The 24,157-nt window shown below is 41.9% G+C and overlaps 1 protein-coding gene across 1 annotated transcript; it reads right to left on the bottom strand.

Moving 5' to 3' along the window:
• Window positions 1–3,954: 3,954 nt before the first annotated feature.
• Window positions 3,955–23,473, bottom strand: KICS2 (KICSTOR subunit 2). The gene is made up of 3 exons (XM_075600374.1): window positions 23,033–23,473; window positions 8,953–9,241; window positions 3,955–7,845 (listed from the first exon to the last, which is right to left on the bottom strand). Exons 1-3 carry the CDS (start codon window positions 23,397–23,399, stop codon window positions 7,035–7,037), a joined length of 1,467 nt encoding a protein of 488 aa, XP_075456489.1. The 5' UTR covers window positions 23,400–23,473; the 3' UTR covers window positions 3,955–7,034.
• Window positions 23,474–24,157: the final 684 nt, after the last annotated feature.

Raw genomic sequence — 24,157 nt, 5'->3', positions numbered from 1 at the left:
GTGGGCACCCTTGTCTAGTCCAGATTTTTTATCGGAAACTGCTCTGAGATCTGTCCTGCATTTTTGATAAATGCTCTTGGGTGTCTCTAGAGCTGCCTAATCCAATTGACAAAATTTCCCCTGAATCCAAACACCTTCTGGGTAGTAAACAGATAAATCCACCCTGTCAAATGCTTTTTCTACATCTAAGGCCAGCAGCATGGAATGGCTATCAGCAAATGTAGATGTCTGTATAATGTTTACAATTCTCCTTATGTTGTATGGGGCTTGTCTATCTAAAATTAAGCCCAACTGATCTGGATGCCCCCTGTGACTTTAATGGTTAATGCCCTAAACTCTGCATTGTTTAAAAAAAAAAAAAAAAAGTTTAATATTTAAGTTGTGTTTATACAAACATGTTTATTTGGGTTAAACCAAGTGATTAATACCTTGCAATAGCAGCTATGTATACTTCTACTAAAATAGTTAATGAAAGTTCACCCTAGAAAGGTACTAGGTTTACAGTGAGATTTGCAGCTTTGACTTCTTTATGGTTAACCATTTTGGCCTCTTTCTAAGCTGACACTTTAAAAAGGTATGTACAAGAAGAGTGGGTGCAGAAAAGATAGATAATCATTTCTCCCACTCAGGTCCTTATTCAATAGGCTGTGAAGCTATTTTTCTTTGTAAGGGAAGCTAATGACCACCATTGTAATGAATGTAACGCAGAAGCTTCCCTAACAGCGAGAAGCAGCTTCACCGCATAATGCAATGAGGTTGTCAAACTTTCAAAAGTTTGTAGATGTGATTTTAAGGCATTAGTCACCTAATTTAATCCTATTCCCATTTGTCTGCACAACTACAGTTTATACCAGACCATTGCCAAATTCAGCCAAAAGCACAGAAAGGCAGCTTTTTGTAAATGCAGGCCATCCTGATAAGCTTGAACTGGGATATTCCCTACAAAGCCTTGACAGTAGGAAGCCCTAACCAAAAATGTAACATCCAGGTGCAAATTCAAGTTGCTTTTGGGAGTTTCCACTGAATAGAATCTCTGCTCCTTAATAGGCTTATAATCATTTATTTTTTATATTAATGCGTAATAAAAGTCAGACGTTAAAATGTTTCTACATTGGTGTTAGTGTGTGTAAATAAATAAACCTATGGTCTTTCAATTTATTTATAGTTGGTAGTGGTATTACCATACATCAGAAGAGTATTTTATAGCCCGACTTGTTCAGAAGTCTATAATTTTGTATTAAATAATGGCAGTGATATCAAGCAACCTTTATTTTAAAATACACATGGCTGACTGCCTCTTTCCTTCAAAAACATCAACGTGTCCCAGGTTAAGTGGTAAGCTTTATTTATCCATGGGAGGGGGGAAAAAAATAAATAAAAAAGTACTACAATCCTTAAACAAACATTCTCATTTATGCTGACACCATAAACTCCAGCCCAGTGATGTATTTTTTTGAGGCAATAAGTATTCCCTAGGATAACAAGGAGCGCTCACTGTTTGAAGACCCTAACTCTCCTTCTTGAAAAAGGTCATTGGCATATGCATCAGGCCACTTTATTTTTTGTAATGCTTGCAGTTTCTTAAACCAGCGTCATTTATTTCAAATATACCAGCCTCCTTGCTCTCTAGCCATGTCTCCTTGTATTAGTATGCTGTTGAGGTTGTCTTGCAGGTAGAGGGCGAAAAAGAAAGTGCTTTTAAGTTGAATACTTCCATCTCCCCCTGCTGGCTGCTAGTTGCAGTCTGTACCAGCCGCATTAAAAAGTGTTCAGCTGAAATGATGCAGACCTAGCAGACGTTACAGCACCCGTAATCACAAGGCAAGGCACTAAATGGTGCACAAGTTGCAAAAAGTGCAAGACACAAATTCTTATAAAAGTAATGCGTTGTGTTATAATGGATGCAATAAGATCTGACACGCTGTTCAGGTGTATCAGAGGTAGTCCTCGCTTTTCCGACACAATGCGTCCTGCAAACCCGCGTGGGAGACGGGCCAGTCGAAAAGCGAGACCCATGTTAACCAGCGGCGGTTTCCGTCGGATACCCGAAAACCGTGGCAGATAATGAGTTTAGACTGCATTATGGGAAAACGCATCTGACGGAAAGTGGAACGTCGTAAAGCGAGAACTACCTGTACTATTAATACTGTCATAGTGAAAATTGAATTATTTTATTAGGCTGTGTATTGAATATCACCATCATCTATTTTATGTTTTTTTTTAATAATTTTTTTTATAAGAGTCCTGGCAAGTGTGCGTAAACTGTTACTCTTTTGGCAGCAACTTAACTATGAAGCTTTTGCTTGGGAATTTTTCATAAGCAAGTGTGTGTCTAGCGATGGTAAAGGTTATTCCAACCTGACCAAACAGTGAAGTATCAAAAGCTGTGTTCTGGTGTATAGCATCTCTAAAGACCAACTATCCAGGACCATTCAAAAAAGACTCGCAGGTTAGCTATAACAAGTGAACAAAAACCAGTTCTTATGCATTTGGGCCAAATAGGATTGCAAACTGAAATTGTGTCAAACACGTTACAATATACTTTCAGGAAGATGCAACATTTTCATTTTTCGGAATGTATACAGCTTTTATGATAGCATGCACAGTTTATTGTTTGCATCTCATGTGACCTAAAAACCAACTGGTATTTCCTAATTCCATTGTGGTGAAACTAGGAGAATTTATATAATAGAGGTTAGTGTATACAGGCAGTCCTCGGTTATCCAACACAATGCGTTACTCAAAATGGTGCTGTAAAGCGAAACGTTGTAAAGCGAAACACGTTTTCCCATAGGAACACTGTTTAAATGAAAGGTTCCGTTCCTGAAGGCATTTTTAACACTAAAATACACCAAATATTTTATGCCGGCAATAAGATATGCAGCACACACATAAATTATATAGTGTATATACTGTATTATATATATAATATAACATAATAAATAATATATTATATAGTATAATATTATATATATATATATACGCTCTTACGATGCTTTGCAATGTTATTTATGTGAATGTGTATATATATACACACATACACAACGTTGCAAAGCGTCTTAAGAGCGTTGGATAAGCCATTTTGGCGTTGTAAAAATGAATATAGGTATGCATTGCATACCGTTGGATAAGCCATTCGTTGTAAAGCGAAGCGTTGTAAAACGAGGACTGCCTGTAGTGTATAGCGTATACAGGTAATAACTCCATCAACTCACAAATGGCCGTATCAATATGAATGGAGCTGAGCTTTTAAAAAGCAAGGGGTGGTTCAAAGAATATTATATATGGGCCAAAGAAACAGAAACTGATGACAGATAAGAGCCCCCTTAGAGCATTCACTTTTTTTCCTTCTTTTGAAAATACACTGCAACAGCAGCTGCAGAAAAGACAATGAGAGCTAGAAAACAGATACAACCAGTTAGGATTGAGATAGACACATATGCCTACATCCAGACAGGTACCACGTTTTAGCACACACATTCATTCATATGCATGCACCCCTTTTCAGGATCTGGACCTTTGTGGTTAAAATTGATATACTCCATAACTTACGTTATTGTCCGAAAACTCTAATTTACTTCCCTATTTCACAATGTACAAAATGTCTGGAGCATCCGGCCTATAGAAACAAACTATACATTTATACAAACTAAAAAAAAGGGGTCGGATAAAAAAAGCAAATTGTGATACTTAACAGAGATCTCACATTGCTATGTTAAACTATACTATATATGTGTCACTATAAAGACCTGTGGTCCAAGTCCAGGGGTGGCCAACTCCACTCATTTACCGAGCCACTGGTGCTGAAGCAGGGATATCCTTAAAACCTGACCTGTTGGCCACCCCTGGACTAGCCAATTATTGAAAGGAATCATAACCTGCAGCAACCTTACACCTTTGCAGGGTCAACAGAGCTAACCACTCTCTGCCCTGCAAGAAAATGAACTCTTTGGAGAATTGCAAGATGATTTTAATTCAGCAGCATATGTTGCAATTTAAGCACCCCTCATTAGTGCAGTACTTATAGACCCGTTTTACCAAAACAAGATATTTTTCAGACACAAATTTCCATCATTTACAATATGAACATTATCAAACCGTAAAAAAAAAGCACTTTGAAGACATTTGCAGTTACTATGTTGTCAAGTATTGAAAACAAAAAGGTTTAGAAAGCCCAGCATGTAAAAATATATAGTCTTAGCAAACTCCCATCTATATATATTTTTATTTTTTTTAAATGAAGTCTGCATTTTAACTTCCATCTAGATGTTCAAGTTCTAAAGAAAAAAAAAGTAACTTGAAGCAACACGCACATTTTTTAAGTTAATAAATTATCTGTAGCAGGAGTTTTCCCTGTACAGCCATAGCAGCGATACATTGATAAACCTAGGACATTAGGAGTTGTAATTATTACTTAAAGAAAATAAGAAATACAGCTGTTGAATGGCTCCCAGGGTTGGAATGATTGATGCAGATTGAAGAAAAGAAGTTGTGTTTGATGCTTTAATATTATATATATTTTGAAATATATCAAGGATGTGAAACAGAATACGGTGTTACAATAATATTCTCCAGTGTTGGGCATGAATACTGTAAAATAAGATTAAGCTTGTGCTAGAAACACAAATGGCAGCTGGCTGCTCATTCAGTTTTCTTCTTTGCACGGAGACTAATTTATTAACGCAAATAACAAATAGTGGGGGGAAATTTAAAGTCCAAAAAATGACCATGCATTTGCAGTACTGAGCAGCTGTGTGCTACAAAATGGGTGAGAGGGGAGCATTTGTTTCCCGCGTCACAGGAGAGGTCAGACTACCACTGCTATATTTGATATCCTGCACCACTTAATCCAAACAATGCTTTAAAAAGCTATACCGCTCCATCATGAAACTGCTTAAATCACCCATTAAATATAAGCATTACATCTCAAACATACTTGTGCTCGCAAGTTGGTTGCGAGATAAAAATATGAAGTTCTGCACAAGATCAAACTCAAAGTAAAACTGTTGCACTTATATCAATATGAAAATCACAAATCAAACCATTACATTCCCAAATCAGATCACCAGGGCCCACGAATATCCTCTTTACAACGATGGAAATCGGGTATGGGCACTTCAATTTACTACTTGTTTCTTTGGACGCTATATTGCATTTCAGCAATCCTGTTGGCACAAAATTATTAGATAGTGGGAAACAATTATTAACCGGTTTCTGCCGAAGGGGTCTGCAAGCTGTGGCAGCACCTCTAACAGCAACCACACACAAAAGAGGGTAGCCCCGCACAGCTGAGAAGTCAGTGTGAGGTGCTCACTAGCTAGGGTAGATTTGCATACACGAGAGAAAAGAAACCTAGTAGGTGAGCACTCAATCACAGCTAAAGTATTGTGGTAATATTAAAAATAATCTTTATTATCATCAATGAATATAAAATAAAGGGGTTTAAAATTAGATCAAACAGCATGGACTGTGATCAAAATAACATTGCTGTACCAGCTATGTTGATTATACATATGGGAGATTATATGACAAATAATCAAAATCTCATGCTGTAAATTTACAGCCTAATGTGATAGAATAAGGGGCCAGTAATTGAACTGCTGTATATTAACTGCCTCAGCAGCCAGTAGTATCAATTGATGTAACTTAGGTAAATGTAGCTCAGTAGCTATGAGCTACAATAGAGGAATGAGACTGCGACAATTGTATATTGAATGCAGATACACCTCAAAGTATAGGAAGATACAAAACCGGCAAAGTATGCAGTGTCCACATGATTTTGGGCACTGCAGAGCAGAGTGTCTCCCTCCGCGGGAGGGATAAGGATACAATCACTGCTGCGGAAAGGCAAGTATGCAGAGGCAGTAATTACATAAGAGGGTATAAGTCATACGTAAAAAATCAAGGAGGCAATTAGTGTCTACAGGAGAACGGTGTCCTTATATATAGGTAGGTAATATCCCTGTATATGGCAGCAAACATTGTAACCCAAAGTAAGCGAGTGGCTGTGCCGTTAATTAACCAAATATTGCAGCCAAACACCCGACAATTCCCAGCTGATAATAGAAGCGGATCCACGGCTGATAAATGATCCCGTGAGAAGATCCGTGTGTGCACTATACAGCAAGGATGTATACAGAGGGAATAGATGATATATGCATATATGGTATAAAAGGATAACCAGGTACAGTGTTAATCGAGCACATCCAGAACCAACAGGGTAAATGAACCTAATTGAGGCAGAACACTATCTTCTGTATGCACTGTCCCCTACATCAGCACGGATCATAATATATCTCTGCTGATGTGCTCTCGGGCGTGCCTAAATAATGGCAGCAGAATAAAATAGAGGTCCCTTATATAGAGAGGTCCTGCGAAGCCGAATTGCTGCATACAGGATCGTTGTATGGTATACAAAGCAGGGACTCCGCAACTTAAGAGTAAATATCAGTAAATGTTGCGGTCACAGTGATGGCGTCCCGCATGTGTGGAGGAGTATGGCCATACTGTGACCGCAACATTTACTGATATTTAATCTAAGTTGTGGTGCTTCGTTATCCGGCGGCGCCGAGAGGGGGCCGCCATCTTTAAACCGCAGTCGCGCATGCGCAGAATGGGCGTAGTTTGCGCGTGCAGACCGTAGGCCGCGCATGTGCAGAACGGCGAAAAACGCCTTTCTGTGCATGCAGGGAACTGAAAATTGCCGGATCCGCTTTCCGGCGATTTTCACTATATGGCGGGGCCCTGGAACGGAACCCGCCGTATACCCGGGGCCCTGCTATAGCTGGTACAGCAATGTAATTTTGATCACAGTCACAGTCCATGCTGTTTGATCTAATTTTAAACCCTTTTATTTTATATTCATTGATGATAATAAAGATTTTTAATATTACCACAATACTTTAGCTATGATTGAGTGCTCACCTACTAGGTTTCTTTTCTCTCGTGTATGCACCTCTAACAGCAAACAGGTTCAGATCTGTTAAATACAGATTTGTAAGCTTCTCTAGTTTCTAGGATGCTGCTGATCCCTTTTAACCTTTGGAGCCTGGTTTCAAATTTGCCAACGCTCTTGAGTTTTTGAGGGAGTGGGACAGCTCATTGAGAAAGGAGATGAAATGAGAGTCTCTCTCTGACTTTTTCGACTCCAAAATCACTACGATGGTAAAATGTGGCTCGGGGCGTGTTAGAAAATACGTGCTTTGAACTTTGTCATCGTAGAAGTGGACAACCTTGTCCAAAGTGTTCAGGTCGGGAGTCTTGTCAGTCATGATCATGATGACATTGGGCCAGTGCATTACAGGTCTATCATTGGGTAAAGACACAACTGCTGGGTACTGGTCCACACCTTTTGGTGCTTCCCGGTAAGAATCTGGATGGTGATAACCATGACCCTGAAAGTTCTCTGACCCCCGGTTGTCAAAAATTAAGGAGACATTGATAGCGTCGTATTTTCTAATGAAACTGGATATTTTCCCAAAATAGTCTGGGTTTGTTTTAGCAGTCAGAGTCTTCATCTCTGAGGTCTGACGACTAAGTGCCTCATGGAAGTAAAAGCTGAACTTGGCAAGGAGGATGTTTTTAAACTTCATGAGCCAGAGGAAGAGGTGTGGGGGCTGCACAGCCTTTTGAGACTGTCCGCCAAATAGATGCTTCTTGGTCTCTCTCTGCTTCTCAAATATTTGACCCCAGGTCTGTAACTTGGTGTGAGCGCTGTGCAGGTTTACCAGGGACGGGAGGAACTTCCACTCGCAAATCTGAGTCTGGGCTTTCAAAAGGTGGGCAAGGACATCCACTTCAAGCTGAAATCCGCTTTCCAGAGGAGACAGTATGGGGTGGTGAAACCTACAGAAAGAAACAATAGTACAGATAGAAGTTTAGTGCTTGCAAGGTTAACCCAGTCAGTGGAGCATGTAACAGTGCAATCCCAAGGTTGTGGTTACCAGGGCAGAATCACAATATACATCACACATTCACAAGTAGGACACATCTTTGACGCAATTTTTTTAATGTATTGAAATTACCACTTTTAAAAAAAAAATGTGCAATGATTAAACTCCTAGAGCCAACCATCACATAAGCAACATGTTGATGTGTCAAAGGACTTGGGTTGGTAGGGCCTCCTCCTTGAGGGTGAACAAATTGAGGATTGGGATACTATAGTCTAACTTATTCTCTTTCGACTCACAGTAGTACTACCTTAAATAACAATACAGTATGTTACATTTTCAGACTCATTTGGATGGAGTCGACAGTCTATGGCTATCCTTAATTATTATTCCCTTTTATAATGCTCACTGCTCTACTTAATATGATTAAAAACTTCTACTGTAAATAGCAAGTCTGCAGTGCTTGGCTTGCATAAGAAGGAAGAAGGCACAGCACACTAATTTAAATAGCTTATTCATTATTAAATTACCTTTCAAGTAACAAAACTAGATCGAGTTACTGGCGTATAGCAGGGAAATGTCACTTCTCCTTTGAAGCAACTGTTCAAAGGAGCGCAAAATGCAAATTGTTATACTCCAAGTCTCACGGATTTGCTACGCTGGAAATTACATACATTCTTTTTATATATTTGTGTTTAATTACCAAACTACATCATAAACTATCATTTTGTTATAATATAGCTTAATATTGTCACAAACCAATATCAATGGAATGACCCTGTAAATACGTTAGCCTTAACATTACAAATATTACAGACTGCGCACATTTATCGAGACGGTGCCAAAAACAAAGGAATTGTAATCATTTTTTTTTTATTTTAAAGATTAAATCCTTCATTTAAGATGAATAGGTACAAACTAAAAAGCAACTTTTAAGTTAGGGCAGGAAGGGGGGATGTGGGGGGAGTTGAAAATCCTCCAATCAAGCCCCTTTGTCTCCCCCATCGCTTGTACTTGAAGAGTCTTAATACACAGCTGGAGATCTTTGTATTACAATACTGACCTTGAGCTGTACTTCTTTAAGATGGATTCCAAAATGTTGACCAGCTCCTCTGAATTGATGAACTTTTGGCTGCTCAAAGTGTACATTTTCTCATAGAAGTCCGCAATTTCCATGCGTGCCTGGACAAAATAGCACAGCTGCTCCGATAGGTGGGAAAGCAGCTCTTCTAAGTGTGGAGCAGTCCCTCCAATGGCATTCCTACCTGTGGTTACCACCTTCTTCAGTTCATTGTATAATGATGTGTAATTCGTTCTGATGGAATCCTTTCTACTGAAGAAGGACTGGCCACCTGATGGTGAAATAATAGAACACTTTAATTAAAATCACAGAGAATAGAGGACTATATTACCTGTATCTATGGTAAAGGCAGTCAAGTGTACATTTTTCCAATTCAGACGAGTGATCCTTGGCTCAAGAGTAGACTAATTCTAATCAATAACTTTAATATTAGTGCTTCACCCCATGCCATCTCCACCAATAAAAATTATTTCTCCCAAAGTCATGGAAAAATGTGTCCACTCCCATTTACGCGATTACTACACCAAGACAAATTTCCCTAGCCACTTCCAATCTGGCTTTCGCCCCAAACACTCCACGGTAACTACCCTCCTAAAAGTTTGCAACGAGATCCAGTGTGGAATGGAACTGAGACAACTTACAGGTGCAATATTCCTAGATTTTGTAAAGGCTTTTTTATACGGTTGATCACGTTATCTTGCTAAACAAACTTCAGTACTCTGGAATAGGGAAGCTTTAAACTGGTTTCATTCTTACCTATCAGATAGATCCCAACATGTGTCTATCTCAGTCAATAACTCCAACCCTTTGGACATCACCTGCGGTTTCCCGCAAGGCTCTGCTCTGGGACCCCACTCTTCATGAATGATCTTTCTACAGCTTGTAAGGGATCCTCAATATACATGTATGCAGATGACAACCTTATATGCACACAGCCCTAACCTCTCAGACCTTGGACAAATACTTCAATCTGACTTTGAGACTTGAAAATTGGATTTCCCAAAACAAAAAACTGTTTCTAAACACTGACAAGACTGTAACAATGGTATTTGGGACCAAGGCTACATTTCTAAAGCTTCCAATGAAGGAGCTACAGATCAGAAGCACCTCTAATACCATCCTAGCCCCTGTTACTAGTTTAAAATATTTGGGCTTACTGTTTGACCCCCATTTAACATTTGGGATGCACATTGATACCCTGATATCCAAAATCTATGGCAAATTAGGTGTACTATAGAGGAACAAATCCTCCCTAAGTCTGCTGGTCAGAAAGCACATCGCACAGCAGATGCTGATGCCAATTATAGACTATGAGGACATAGTATATGGCACGGCACCCCAAACTCACTTTGGTAAACTCGATATCCTCTACAACTCAATATGCCGCATTGTCCTCCAATGTAATTCCAACACACATTACTGCGAAATGCTAAAAGAACTAGATTTGTTATCACTTGAGTCTGGGCGCAAAGTTCATCTCTCCTGTCCTGCCTTCAAATACTTTCTGGACAGCTGCCCGCATATCTGAACAAGCTCCTCACCCCCACCACATGCAGCACTTATCCGAGATCTGACTCCAAAAGACTGTTCATGGTCCCACGGTTCAACAAAGTATCCGGCTGCTCCTCCTTCTCTTAACATGCACCCCACAACTGGAACAGTGTACCAGAGACTCTCACTGCCACCACCAGTCTAAGTTCTTTCAAAACTAAAGCCGTCTCACATTTTAATCTGGTCTGTAACTGTTATATACGCATATAATATATATTATCTTTAAGTGTGCATGCAACGGCTTGTATATAATGTATTGTATAACCATTTTACTTAACCTAACCATGTATTTGTCATTATAACTCTGTGCCCAGGACATACTTGAAAACGAGGTAACCCTCAATGTAATATTTCCTGGTAAAAAAAATTGATAAATATTTAATGGGACTTTTCTAAGGTGGCTGAAATAAAAAAGGAGCACCATACAAAGCATCTACACCAACAACTACGTGCAGTATTTAGGTTGTGTCTGGCTGTATCTGTTATGTTCACTATACAGGCATACCCCGCATTAACGTACGAAATGGGACTGGAGCATGTATATAAAGCGAAAATGTACATAAAGTGAAGCACTACCTTTTTTCCACTTATCGATGCATGTACTGTACTGCAATCGTTATATACGTGCATTACTGATGTAAATAACGCATGTGTAACAGGCTCTATACTCTCCCCGCTTGCGCACTACTTCGGTACAGGTAGGGAGCCGGTATTGCTGTTCAGGACGTGCTGACAGGCGCACGCGCAAGCTGCCGTTTGCCTATTGGGCGATATGTCCTTACTCGTGAGTGTACTTAAAGTGAGTGTCCTGTATAATGTTGCTGAAATATTAAAACCACAAATTATTTTATAAGTACAGTAGTTTGAAAGATATGGCTCCTGTTGCAGATCTAGAAGTTTACTTTTGTAATGATTGGAATAAACTATCTGGTCTGTGAATTCATTCTTGTTTTTGTATAGCTTGGCATCTTTTAAATAACGGTGATAATAAAGAATAAGAAATTATTTTAAAGTTATCGCTCCTGTAGAACACACTCAATTCTGTTTCCCCGAGAGAAAGATGCTTGCCCAAAAGCAAAATGACAATTGACATTTTGCATTAACCACTATATTCCAAGTTACATAGCTGTGGAAGACAGACATGTCCATCGAGTTCAACCTATTTTCAATTTAGATGAGATACTCATCCTATATTTACAATGCAGAGGAAGGCAAACAAAAAAACCAAGTCAAACATTATCCAATGATGCCTCATAAGGGGAAAATTAAATTCCTTCCCGACTCAGATATCTCCCTGGATCAACACCTTTCCTGTGTTTACTTATTTGGTTTATCCCTGTATACCTTTCTTTTAAAAAGAGGTCTAACCTTTTCTTTAAAAGTTTTCTATTGTATCTGCCATCACAGTTTCCATGGGTAACGAATTCCACATTTGGACTGCCCTTACTGTAAAGAACCATTTTCTTTCTTGCTGGTGAAATCTCTTTTACTCTAATCCTAAAGGATGACCCTGAGTCCTTTGTACTGGTGTCCTTGGGATGAATAGTTATTTTGAAAGCTCCTTGTATTGACCCTGAATAAACATTTTATATTTAGTAGTCAACATATCCCCTTAGATGCCTCTTTTCTAATGTAAATAAATCTAATTTAGCTAACTTTTCCTTATTAGTTAGACCTTCCATCCCCTTTATTAATTTGGTGTCTCTGCTCTTCTAAAACTGTACTCCATATTCAAGGTGTTGTCTTGCTAATGATTTATACAGTTAAAAAATGATGCTTCCTTCCCTTCCATACCATATTTTATGCAAGATATCTATTTTGCCTTTGCAGCTACTGTCGGACGTTTTATTGTATTGTATGTCTTTATTTATATAGCGCCATTAATGTACATAGCACTTCACAGTAGTAATACATGTGGTAATCAAATAAATAACAGATAATATAAATAACAGATCATGGGAATAAGTGTTTTAGACATAAAAGTAACATTAAGGAAGAGGAGTCCCTGCCCCGAGGAGCTTACAGTCTAATTGGTAGGTAGGGAGAACGTACAGAGACAGTAGGAGGGAGTTCTGGTAAGTGCGTCTGCAGGGGGCCAAGCTTTATGTATCATGTGTTCAGAATATCCACAGTGCTATTCATATGCTTCTTTAAGCAAGTGTGTCTTAAGGTGGGTCTTAAAGGTGGATAGAGAGGGTGCAAGTCGGGTACTGAGGGGAAGGGCATTCCAGAGGTGTGGGGCAGTCAGTGAAAAAGGTTTAAGGCAGGAGAGTGCTTTAGATACAAAGGGGTAGAAAGAATACATCCTTGAGAAGAACGCAAGAGTCTGGATGGTGCATAACGAGAAATTAGGGCTGAGATGTAAGGAGGGGCAGAAGAGTGTAAAGCTTTAAAAGTGAAGAATGGAGTGTGAGATGCGGGATTTGATCGGAAGCCAGGAGAGGGATTTCAGGAGGGGAGATGCCGAGACAGATCTAGGAAAGAGTAGAGTGATTCTGGCAGCAGCATTTAGGATAGATTGTAGGGGAGACAGGTGAGAGGCAGGAAGGCCGGACAACAGGAGGTTACAGTAATCAAGACGGGAGAGAATGAGGGCCTGAGTCAGAGTTTTAGCAGTCGAGCAACAGAGGAAAGGGCGTATCTTTGTTATATTGCGGAGCACTATTGCCAAACCTGCCGTCTTCATCACTCCTAAATCCTTCTCAATGATTGACCTAATTTAGTCACACTTAATTTAGAAGTAGGCTGTTTATTCTTTTTTACCAAATGCATAAACTTACATTTATCTGTATTAAAACTCATCTGCCATTTACCTGCCCAAGTTTGTAGTTCATCAAAGGCCTTCTGTAGAGAAATTAGATTCTGCTCTGATTTCACTACCTTACATAATTTATTATCATCAGACATCAGTTGGCATGGAGACTTTTTCATGCCAACCTCAAGGTCATTAATAAACAAGTTAAAAAGCAGTGGCCCCAGTACCGAACCTTGAGGTACTCCACTTTTAATTAATCCTCTAATATTTCTTATTAGAGCACAAAACATTGGCAAATTCGCTCTTTTTTTTATTCACTCAAAAAACAGTCTGCACCTATTTATAGTAAAAAAAAATTTGACAAGCATTGAACCTAGGAAACCAATTATCCAAGTACCCAGCGAGCTAATTATAACATTGTCACAAAATGCATCGTGGGATATGGTGTGGGAAGGAGGTTTCATATAAACGGAAACAGCACTGAGAAAACACTTTACAGAGCTACAGTCTGACTCCAATAACCTATGAGCTGCCTGCCTTTAACACCTAAAGGGACAAGTTATGTTACTAGCAGATGTGCACTCAACCGGAGATGTTACAACAGAGAAGACCTTTTCATGCTCAGAAAGCAGTTCACCAAGTGTGCATTGCTAGGGGCGATCATCAAAGGCATCCTTACAGGGTATGAAAACATCTATTATCTCAACAAGGGCTTATAAATAACTAAATGCACCAGATGTTAAAAGGAACCTTAAAGGCCATAGGCATGTTATTTAGAAATGGATTGCAGCTGTTTTGGAACTGGATACGGGTGGAGTTTAAATCAGCAGTTTATATTTAGGAGGAAAGAGGTGCATTGAGAACAACACATTAAACCAGGTTGTTTGAGGACCCCACTCATAGTAATGGCCAACTGCATCCAAAGCAAATCCTTATTTATTGGTTATTATAGTTAAACATAAAGGCAGAGAGTTCATGTTCTGATGGTCCCACTGGCATGGTGATTAAAGCCGAGGATTGGTTCATGACTGGTTGCTTCCTACTCTGCTCCATCCAGCAGGAGGCACTGGTCACAATGCAGCTGGTGTTCCCTTCACCAGTGCTGTATGACAAGAGGTGGTCCAAAGGAGGAGCAGCAGAATGCAACCTGCATTTATTTATTTTTTGATTATTGAAGCTCGGCTAACACGGTACTGGTACCTCTACATGGATATATATATATATGTAGATATAAATAATCAGAAGTGGAGGCCCCAGTGACTACAAATCCCAGCAACCCCTGCTATAGCTGACAGACACAGCACTTCAGTCTCTGTAAACTTACAAAGGGCGTGTTGCCCGGAACACAAGGTGTGTTGCTATCTAGGGGTCTGGTATGATACGTTTAATTAATAAATAATTTCCTATTTTTCTATATTGGCCTCCTCCAATTTGTTGGCAGTGCTCTGCCCCCGTTTCTATTTCTGTAAACTTACAAGACAAAACACACACGTGTATGTAAACCGTGTATGTGTGTATGTAAACCGTGTATGTGTGTATGTAAACCGTGTATGTGTGTATGTAAACCGTGTATGTGTGTATGTAAACCGTGTATGTGTGTATGTAAAACGTGTATGTGTGTATGTATGTACAACAAAAGACAGGGGTGCCCAATGCTACATCCAATTGACAAAACATATAAAGTAATAAGTATAAAGTTTAAATACTTCAATAATAATAATAATATTTACTTGGTTATTTGTATGTATGTATGTATGTATGTCTTTATTTGTATAGCGCCATAAATGTACATAGCGCTTCACAGTAGTAATACATGTGATATAAATAACAAATATAAATAACAGATCATGGGAATAAGTGCTTCGGACATACTGTAAAAGTAACATTAAGGAAGGAGTCCCTGCTCCGAGGAGCTTACAATCTAATTGGTAGGTAGGGAGAACGTACAGAGACAGTAGGAGGGAATACTAGTAAGTGCGTCTGCAGGGGGCCAAGCTTTGTGTCATGTGTCCATGATTATCCAGTGCTACTCATATGCTTCTTTAAGCAGATGTGTCTTAAGGTGGGTCTTAAAGGTGGATAGCGAGGGGGCTAGTCGGGTATTGAGGGGAAGGGCATTCCAGAGGTGTGGGGCAGAAAGTGAGAAAGGTTTAAGGCGGGAGAGAGCTTTAGATACAAAGGGGGTAGAAAGAAGACATCCTTGAGAAGAACGCAAGAGTCGTGATGGTGTATAGTGAGAAATTAGGGCTGAGATGTAAGGAGGGGCAGAAGAATGTAAAGCTTTAAAAGTGAGCAGTAGAATTGAGTGTGAGATACGCGATTTAATCGGAAGCCAGGAGAGGGATTTCAGGAGGGGAGATGCGGAGACAGATTTAGGAAAGAGTAGAGTGATTCTGGCAGCAGTGTTTAGGATAGATTGTAGGGGAGACAGGTGAGAGGTAGGAAGGCCGGACAGCAGGAGGTTGCAGTAATCGAGACGTGAGAGAATGAGGGCCTGAGTCAGAGTTTTAGCAGTTGAGTAACAGAGGAAAGGGCGTATCTTTGTGATATTGCGGAGGAAAAAGCGACAAGTTTTAGAAACGTTTTGAATATGAGAGGAGAATGAGAGAGAGGAATCAAGTGTGACCCCTAGGCAGCGTGCTTGGGCTACTGGGTGAATGATCGTATTTCCAATAGCAATGTGGAATTATTTAATTAAACCCTTTGGCCAAAGCGTCATAAGCCTGCATACCAAACGTCAAGGTATAACCAAATTAATGCAGGTCCTACACTACACTGTGAACCTTCCCTTTTACCCCTGTATGAGGGGAAAGAACCATAGTAGATCCTGTTCTTTGCAGCAAAGTGAAAAGACCTCCCGAGTTAAAAAGGTGAGGAAGAGGGAGCACGTACGTGTACACACACACACACACACACACACACACACACACACACACAGTGTATATATACACACACACATATATATATATATTTTGCAAGAGAAAAAGAAAGAAACAACACATACTAGAGTGCTTTTTTAGAGCCTTCTTTTCTCTCTCAACACACACATATATATATATATATATATATATATATATATATATATATATATATACACACACATACGTATGTGCAGTGGTCGACAAATCACCAAAAAATCTACTCGCCGAACAAAAAAATCTACTCGCCACCTAGTACCACACGTGTGTGCTTGGGCCAATAGGAGCTCGCCACGAGGTTAAATCCACTCGCCCGGGGCGTGCAAATGTATAGGTTTGTCGACACACTGCGTATGTGTGTGTATGTGCACGCGTGTGTGTATACGTATGTATGTGTGTACACCTCTCTCTCAGATATAGATATATATCTACACATATATGTGAGTATGTATATATACATACAGACACCATAAAGAGTAATCAGGATTAGTCATGTCAGGCTGTTAACTATTAACCCATTGGCGACCCATCCAACAACCAAAAAAAAAGGGGGGGGGGGGTGCGCCTAGCACGTGCTTCTAAATGAAACGTTTGTGTTTTGTCACTGAAATTGTTTTTTTTGTTTGATGTTTTTGATTGAATGAAAGACTTATGAGAGTATAATTACAATTTCAGTGACAACAGAAAGAAGTTTCACTTACCCCCCCCCCCCCACCCCCGCCCTTTTTTTTAAATGTATTTTTAGACAATGGTCGTTTGTGATGGGGCATGGAGTACCACATTTTATATATTACACACTTCATACTCCCCCTTTTTATAGGGAAATGAGAATAAGCGCCATCCTCAACCACTTCACTGCTAGAGTGGGGGGTTGGCAATGCATTGATCACTTTGGTTAGAAGTGAGACTGAACCTTTGATTCAAGACGGGTAAATCTGTTAAATTAGTCAGACAAAAAATCCTCTGCGTTGAGCCTGTTTCATTTTAGACCTATGCATTGGGCAGGTGAAACGGAAACGGAAACCTGATGCACTACTGTACCTTCTCTCTGGGTGTACTGGGAATACTTTTAAACAAACCACCGACGACACATTTACAACTTACATTGCTTAAACATGGGCAAAAAGTAGGGTTGCACATGTCAAAATTGATTTGAAGCAAAGTGTGTGTTCCTTTGCATGTCATTTCCCAGAGTCCCTTGCTGCAGTGGAAGCATTGTATGGTAAGAGATATTGGGGAAAAGCTGGTTCTCTGTTCAATATGGGAAGAATTTACAATATTTGAAGAATATCGATTACCAAACCATGCCATATTACTTGGCTAAACTAATCATTTACCAGGACTCTAAATTCTATAGCGTGACAAATCTAACCTTCCAGGTCGTTACTTAAAACATGTAAACTGGAAGAACGAAAAAAAGTGTATACCACTGTATACATAGTTTGAGTGACAGTAAAATGATTACCGATGGTTGTTCATGGGTCTTATCCATTTGTAAACTATTTACTTTGTGCAAAATCTTCAAAATTTAATTTATGGCTGCCTTCCAGTACTAAAAAGATATAGAGGAAACGCCACATTCACCTACGAAAATCCTGGCAATTCCAATTTAGACAAAGTTACCCATTAACTGGTCAATATGAAGATGGTTTTAGACCAGGTCAGCTGGTTAGGGTAATAAAGCGGTTACAATCTGCAGCCATCCCCAGCAACAAAGTGGCCATTGGACCTTAATGCAAACAACAAATTGCAGCCGCTGCTGCGGTGTAAGGCTTAGGAGGAACAGCTCGAGATGTAGAGCATGAAATTGGTTATTGCTAAGAATAGATTCTGCATGAACACCAGCCTCCCCTGACTTTCTAGCCAATGGCATAGCACGTACTGTATTATGTTTCATCTTTTTTTTGCAAATGTAGGAGATCAAGACCCAGAAAGTGAGCTCAAAATAAGATTGTTTTGCTTTTCTGCGATTTAACAGAAGTGGTTTGGTGAGTTTACCCCAATCAATACACTCACACCTTTACACTGGCATATACTGTATGGAAGGTGAAATGTAAATTGTGGCATGGTGTGCAATTAGTGCTCAATCATCCTGCACAATTTTGGAAAGCCAATTACAGTAATGATGTACGGGCACTCAAAATTCGACAATGCCTAATCATTGTAAACTAGCAAAGACAAGAAGCCCATGGGTATCTCTGCAGATCTCAAACAGGTCAATAAAACCAGCTTTGTGTATTCCATTCAGTAACACCGAGGATTCTGGGCAAGGACATGAAAATGAGCACACATTTTCCTGGTATAGTCAATCATATAAAAGTGAAAGAAAAATGTAAGTACTTTCCACTATCATTTTCCCACTTAATTGTCTATATATAAATACTGCCCACAACAACTTGATAGATACTTCATGTGATACAACCCTTTGGCAATCACTCAAATCACATCGATATATCTTGCAACTATGTGGTTGTAAGTAAATAACAATGGAACTTTTCATTGAAAACTACAGTGGCCTTGTGCTTTACTGCAGCAATACCACTCTAAACACAAAGATTATTCTATTTCAGTGTGCCATGTTCAGATGTTTCCTCCTTCCGCTAGCATTAGGTAATAACATGGCAAACTGAACTGTTTAAATAATATGTTTGAATGGCAGTGGCCATATTAAATTCCCAATGTGTAAAATATGTATGCACCTTCAGAACTTAAAAAGGATTGCATTAATGTAAAAAAATGTTTTGAAGAGCAGGCAAGAAGCACTAGGATCACAGTCTGCCAAGTTTCTTTTATATTATTATAGTCTGCCAAGTTTCTTTTATATTATGATAGCCTGGTGTGTATCCCAAGCAGTTTTGAACTCCCTTACTATACATTATGCTTTACCACCTGTTGGGAGGCTGTCCTAGGAATTCACCACCCTTTCCATAAAGAAGTATTTCTTTACATTCTCCCTGAGTCTCCCCACCCTCCCGTTTCAAAGCATGACCTGTGGTTCTAGCACTTTTGGTACCGGTGCTGTGCCCAATGGAAAGCCTCCTGACTTGTTTACGAGAGGATCATTCAAGAGGTAAGAACGCGAGACAAGATTTGGTTGCCTGGCATAACAAGCTATACTGCCCAAGAGAGAGAAATAATCCACAATCAAACTCTCAATAAGACACCTGTGTGGAAGAAGACAGAATGGAGCAGTAAGATTTGGCGAGAGACAGACATATGTTTTGTTAGCTCTGTCACAATTTACCAATAAGACAGAAGCACTGCAATGAAGGAGGAGGCTTCTGAAGCCCCTGAACGGGTTCACAATATCCAGTTATCTGATAATGGCAAAATGCATATCAGAAGCATGAAAGTTAATTACAGGGAATTTAGTTGATGACAGCCCAAACTGGCAGATGTCTTATGGCATTTGAAATCCAGGGCTAAAGGACAACGAATTTGACTCAGCAATAGAGACTTGTGAATTATTCGAATACATTCAACAATCTCCAATCAGGCACATTCGCCTCATTATAAAGTTAAATGAATATTTGTGCGCTAATTATTCCCACATGGTGCCAAACCCACAAAGGTGTTTTGGGCCATTCGTGTGCACAATCAAATACATGACTTGAATATTCGTTTTAACATTTGCTGATGGAATGCTATGACATGAAATGCCTGTAAATTTAATGTTTACCACTATTGATGTAACTTAACCATGTATTGTCACCGTAACTCTGTGCTCAGGACGTACTCGAAAATCAGGTCGATCTCGATTTATTTTTTCCTGGTAAAAACATCTTATAAATAATATTTCTTTAAAAGGGACGCCGAAGCAATACGCCGGTGGGCTTCGGTACAGTTGCCCACATTTTTCGATGCCAAATTCAAGGGCAAATATTCGACATTGAATTGTCAAAAATTCCCCCGAACTCACGGATCGAATTTTGACACATCTGCCCATCTCTACGCAGCAGCAACAACAAAAAAAGTATAGACATTTTGTTATCATCTGACAGTACTACCCATCAAGAGTGAAAGAGGTAGCGTTCAATCCATATAAAAAAAAGGTTATTTGGTAGGAAAAGCAGAAGAGAGTTGGAAAACGTTGAGTCCTTCAATCCATTGCTATGCCCCACTGGGAATCAAGAGATAAATGTATCAGGTTGAAAACTACAGTAAACCTTAATACACATTAAGGTAATCTACATATATTGAAGGCAGGATTTTAAACTTCTCCAAATATTAGGAGCGAGAAAACCTCCTATTCAAAGTATTTCTGTCCTTAATAGCTATTCCAAGTCTATCTATCATTGGCCTCTCCTAAATCTGCCAGCCAACTGCGGCTGATATGCAGGAAATGTCTAGGCCAGAGGTGTACGTTTGGCCAAAAAGTATCTTATGGAATGGATCAACTAATGCATAAAACATTTTTTACATTACTTATTCCTTCACATGGATAATATTAATTTATATAAATAAATGAATACTTGATAATAGCTAAACTAGGGATACAAAAAATATCATAGCAAAACACTGCAACCTCCTTGCGTTTTCCCCAGGGATCTTTAGCATATAAGACAAAGAAACGTATACTGTACTGTACATACTTTGATGTTACACAAATAAAATAATGTGCAACAGTACAATTCAGAAGTAACTGATCACATTTACAAAAAGAAGGCTCTATGTACCAAGCAGTCTGCTCTATAACCTCCTCCCTCTTCCTTATTTAGCTGGCAATTAGCACCCAGAGTAGGACTCAGATAGTGCTCATTAGGTTGGGACCATGAGGGATAGGCTAAAACAGCTTGTATTTATTCTGCTGTAGGGTAAAGAAGGTTGAACAAGTGCCTTGCTTACCGAGCTCAAGCCTCTACCCATACACAATTACATTTTAATCCAATCAGTAGGATCGTCAATGCTAGATACCTCTGTCACTGAAGGATTTAAAAGGGGGCAACTTTTAGAATTGCAGTTGGCACCGGTAGTTTTGGTACTAAAATATTGCTCTTTTTATTTCGTTACTGCTTGTAATGCTCTGAGCTGTGGGTGCGTCAGGGTGACCGCTTCTAAACCTTATTTCTCGGGGTTCCCCTTGGCATGCACACTCGGGGAGGGGGGTGGGAATGAGGTCACCCTGAGCGTGCACACACTGTGCGGGGAGGAGGGGTGTGAATGAGGTCACCCTGAGCGTGCACACACTGTGCGGGGAGGAGGGGTGGGAATGAGGTCACCCTGAGCGCGCACACACACTGTGCAGGGAGGAGGGGTGGGAATGAGGTTATCCTGAGCGTGCACACACTGTGCGGGGAGGAGGTGTGGGAATGAGGTTACCCTAAGCATGCACACACTGTACGGGGAGGAGGGGTGGTAATGAGGTCACCCTGAGCGTGCACACTGTGCGGGGAGGGGGGGTGGGAATGAGGTCACCCCGAGCGTGCACACACTGTGCGGGGAGGAGGGGTGGGAATGAGGTCACCCCGAGCGTGCACACACACTGTGCGGGGAGGAGGGATGGGAATGAGGTTACCCTGAGCGTGCACATACTGTGCGGGGAGGAGGGGTGGGAATGAGGTTACCCTGAGCGTGCACACACTGTGCTGGGAGGAGGGGTGGGAATGAGGTTACCCTGAGCGTGCACGTACTGTGCGGGGAGGAGGGGTGGGAATGAGGTTACCCTGAGCGTGCCCACACTGTGCGGGGAGGAGGGGTGGGAATGAGGTTACCCTGAGCGTGCACACACTGTGCGGGGAGGAGGGGTGGGAATGAGGTTACCCTGAGCGTGCACACACTGTGCAGGGAGGAGGGGTGGGAATGAGGTTACCCTAAGCATGCACACACTGTACGGGGAGGAGGGGTGGGAATGAGGTCACCCTGAGCGTGCACACACTGTGCGGGGAGGAGGGGTGGGAATGAGGTGGCCCTGAGCGTGCGCACACTGTGCGGGAAGGAGGGGTGGGAGTGAAGTGACCCCGAGCGTGCACACACTGTGGGTGGAGGAGTAGTGGGAATGAGGTCACCCCGAGCGTGCACACACTGTGCGGGGAGGAGGGGTGGGAATGAGGTCACCCCGAGCGTGCACGTACTGTGCGGGGAGGAGGGGTGGGAATGAGGTCACCCTGAGCGTGCCCACACTGTGCGGGGAGGAGGGGTGGGAATGAGGTTACCCTGAGCGTGCACACACTGTGCGGGGAGGAGGGGTGGGAATGAGGTTACCCTGAGCGTGCACACACTGTGCAGGGAGGAGGGGTGGGAATGAGGTTACCCTAAGCATGCACACACTGTACGGGGAGGAGGGGTGGGAATGAGGTCACCCTGAGCGTGCACACACTGTGCGGGGAGGAGGGGTGGGAATGAGGTGGCCCTGAGCGTGCACACACTGTGCGGGAAGGAGGGGTGGGAGTGAAGTGACCCCGAGCGTGCACACACTGTGGGTGGAGGAGTAGTGGGAATGAGGTCACCCCGAGCGTGCACACACTGTGCGGGGAGGAGGGGTGGGAATGAGGTCACCCCGAGCGTGCACACACTGTGCGGGGAGGAGGGGTGGGAATGAGGTCACCCCGAGCGTGCACACACTGTGCGGGGAGGAGGGGTGGGAATGAGGTTACCCTGAGCGTGCACATACTGTGCGGGGAGGAGGGGTGGGAATGAGGTTACCCTGAGCGTGCACACACTGTGCTGGGAGGAGGGGTGGGAATGAGGTTACCCTGAGCGTGCACATACTGTGCGGGGAGGAGGGGTGGGAATGAGGTTACCCTGAGCGTGCCCACACTGTGCGGGGAGGAGGGGTGGGAATGAGGTTACCCTGAGCGTGCACACACTGTGCGGGGAGGAGGGGTGGGAATGAGGTTACCCGGCTTCTGGCCCAGGAAGCTCATGCTGTGATAAGCCTTCTCCGCCGCCGCGAGGTGAGCCAGAGCCGCCAGCATGGAGGACCACGAGGCCCCGGCACTCCTGTTGGCCTCCTTCTCCTTCTCCACGTTGTCCTTGGCCTTGTCGTATGAGAAGATGCCGAGGTGAGAGAAAGTAGTCTCCAGCACGGCCTGCTCCACCGGCACCGCCAACTGGATCATCCCCTGGTCCTCCGAGCTCATCATTAGCACCAGCTCGTCGTCGTCGTCGCCTTCCTCCTCCGCCTCCTCTTCCACAACCTCCGCCGGAGCATCGCCCGGATCTTGCCAGGGGGCTGCGCCTGACTCCTGCAGCGACGGCACCACCATGCAACTCCCGAGGACGCGACCCAGGTCCGGTGTTTACCTAACACACGTGACAGATCCGGAAGCGGCGCCGTGTGAATGACGTCGGCCGTTGTTTTTTTTTTTTACTATATCTCACTATGCTTTATTGCTAACGGACAAAATAAACAGTGAGCGAAGCAACAGACAGATCCTGTGGTGAGAGCAAACAACATGATCATGAATGCACATTAGCAGCACCTCTCCTATGAATGCACATTAGTATCACCTATCCTATTGTAACGGGTGTTCCCTCTGGCCTGACCCACCCAATCTCATATTGGCCCGTGTAGTCTAACCAGTCCCCCATTACAAGGCGTGTGTGGTGGTGCACCTGCAAGTAACAGGACTCTTGAGTCTCCCGCTTGGTGTTATTAGGGGATGTCATCAGGACAGGTAGCTGAGGTAGTGGGTGCGAGTCCAACTTACTTCATGTGCAGCGCCTCCACCTCATCAGGATCTATGCTTCCGCAGGGAGATGGTCCTGGTGAGGAACTCCTTCTTGGTGCCATCCACTGTTGAGTAATCTCACACTCACACAGTGGGGTTCTTTTTCTCAAGGACATCTTTATTGAATACAGGGATGTAGCAGACTGCCCCATGCAGCTGCCGGCTCTAGCCACACATCTCTCCGTGATGTCCCTTTGCCAGGTACGCCCTCCCGTACTGAAGTGGGATTCCCTTTCTCCTAGGGAGATCACCGCTGTGCCAGGTCCCTGGACACAGTGTGGCATAGACAAACT

Source organism: Ascaphus truei, chromosome 5, assembly GCF_040206685.1.
Source record: "Ascaphus truei isolate aAscTru1 chromosome 5, aAscTru1.hap1, whole genome shotgun sequence".
Lineage (NCBI taxonomy): Eukaryota > Metazoa > Chordata > Amphibia > Anura > Ascaphidae > Ascaphus > Ascaphus truei.
The sequence above is the reverse complement of the archived record's forward strand: the minus strand, read 5'-3'. Positions and strand labels throughout refer to the sequence as shown.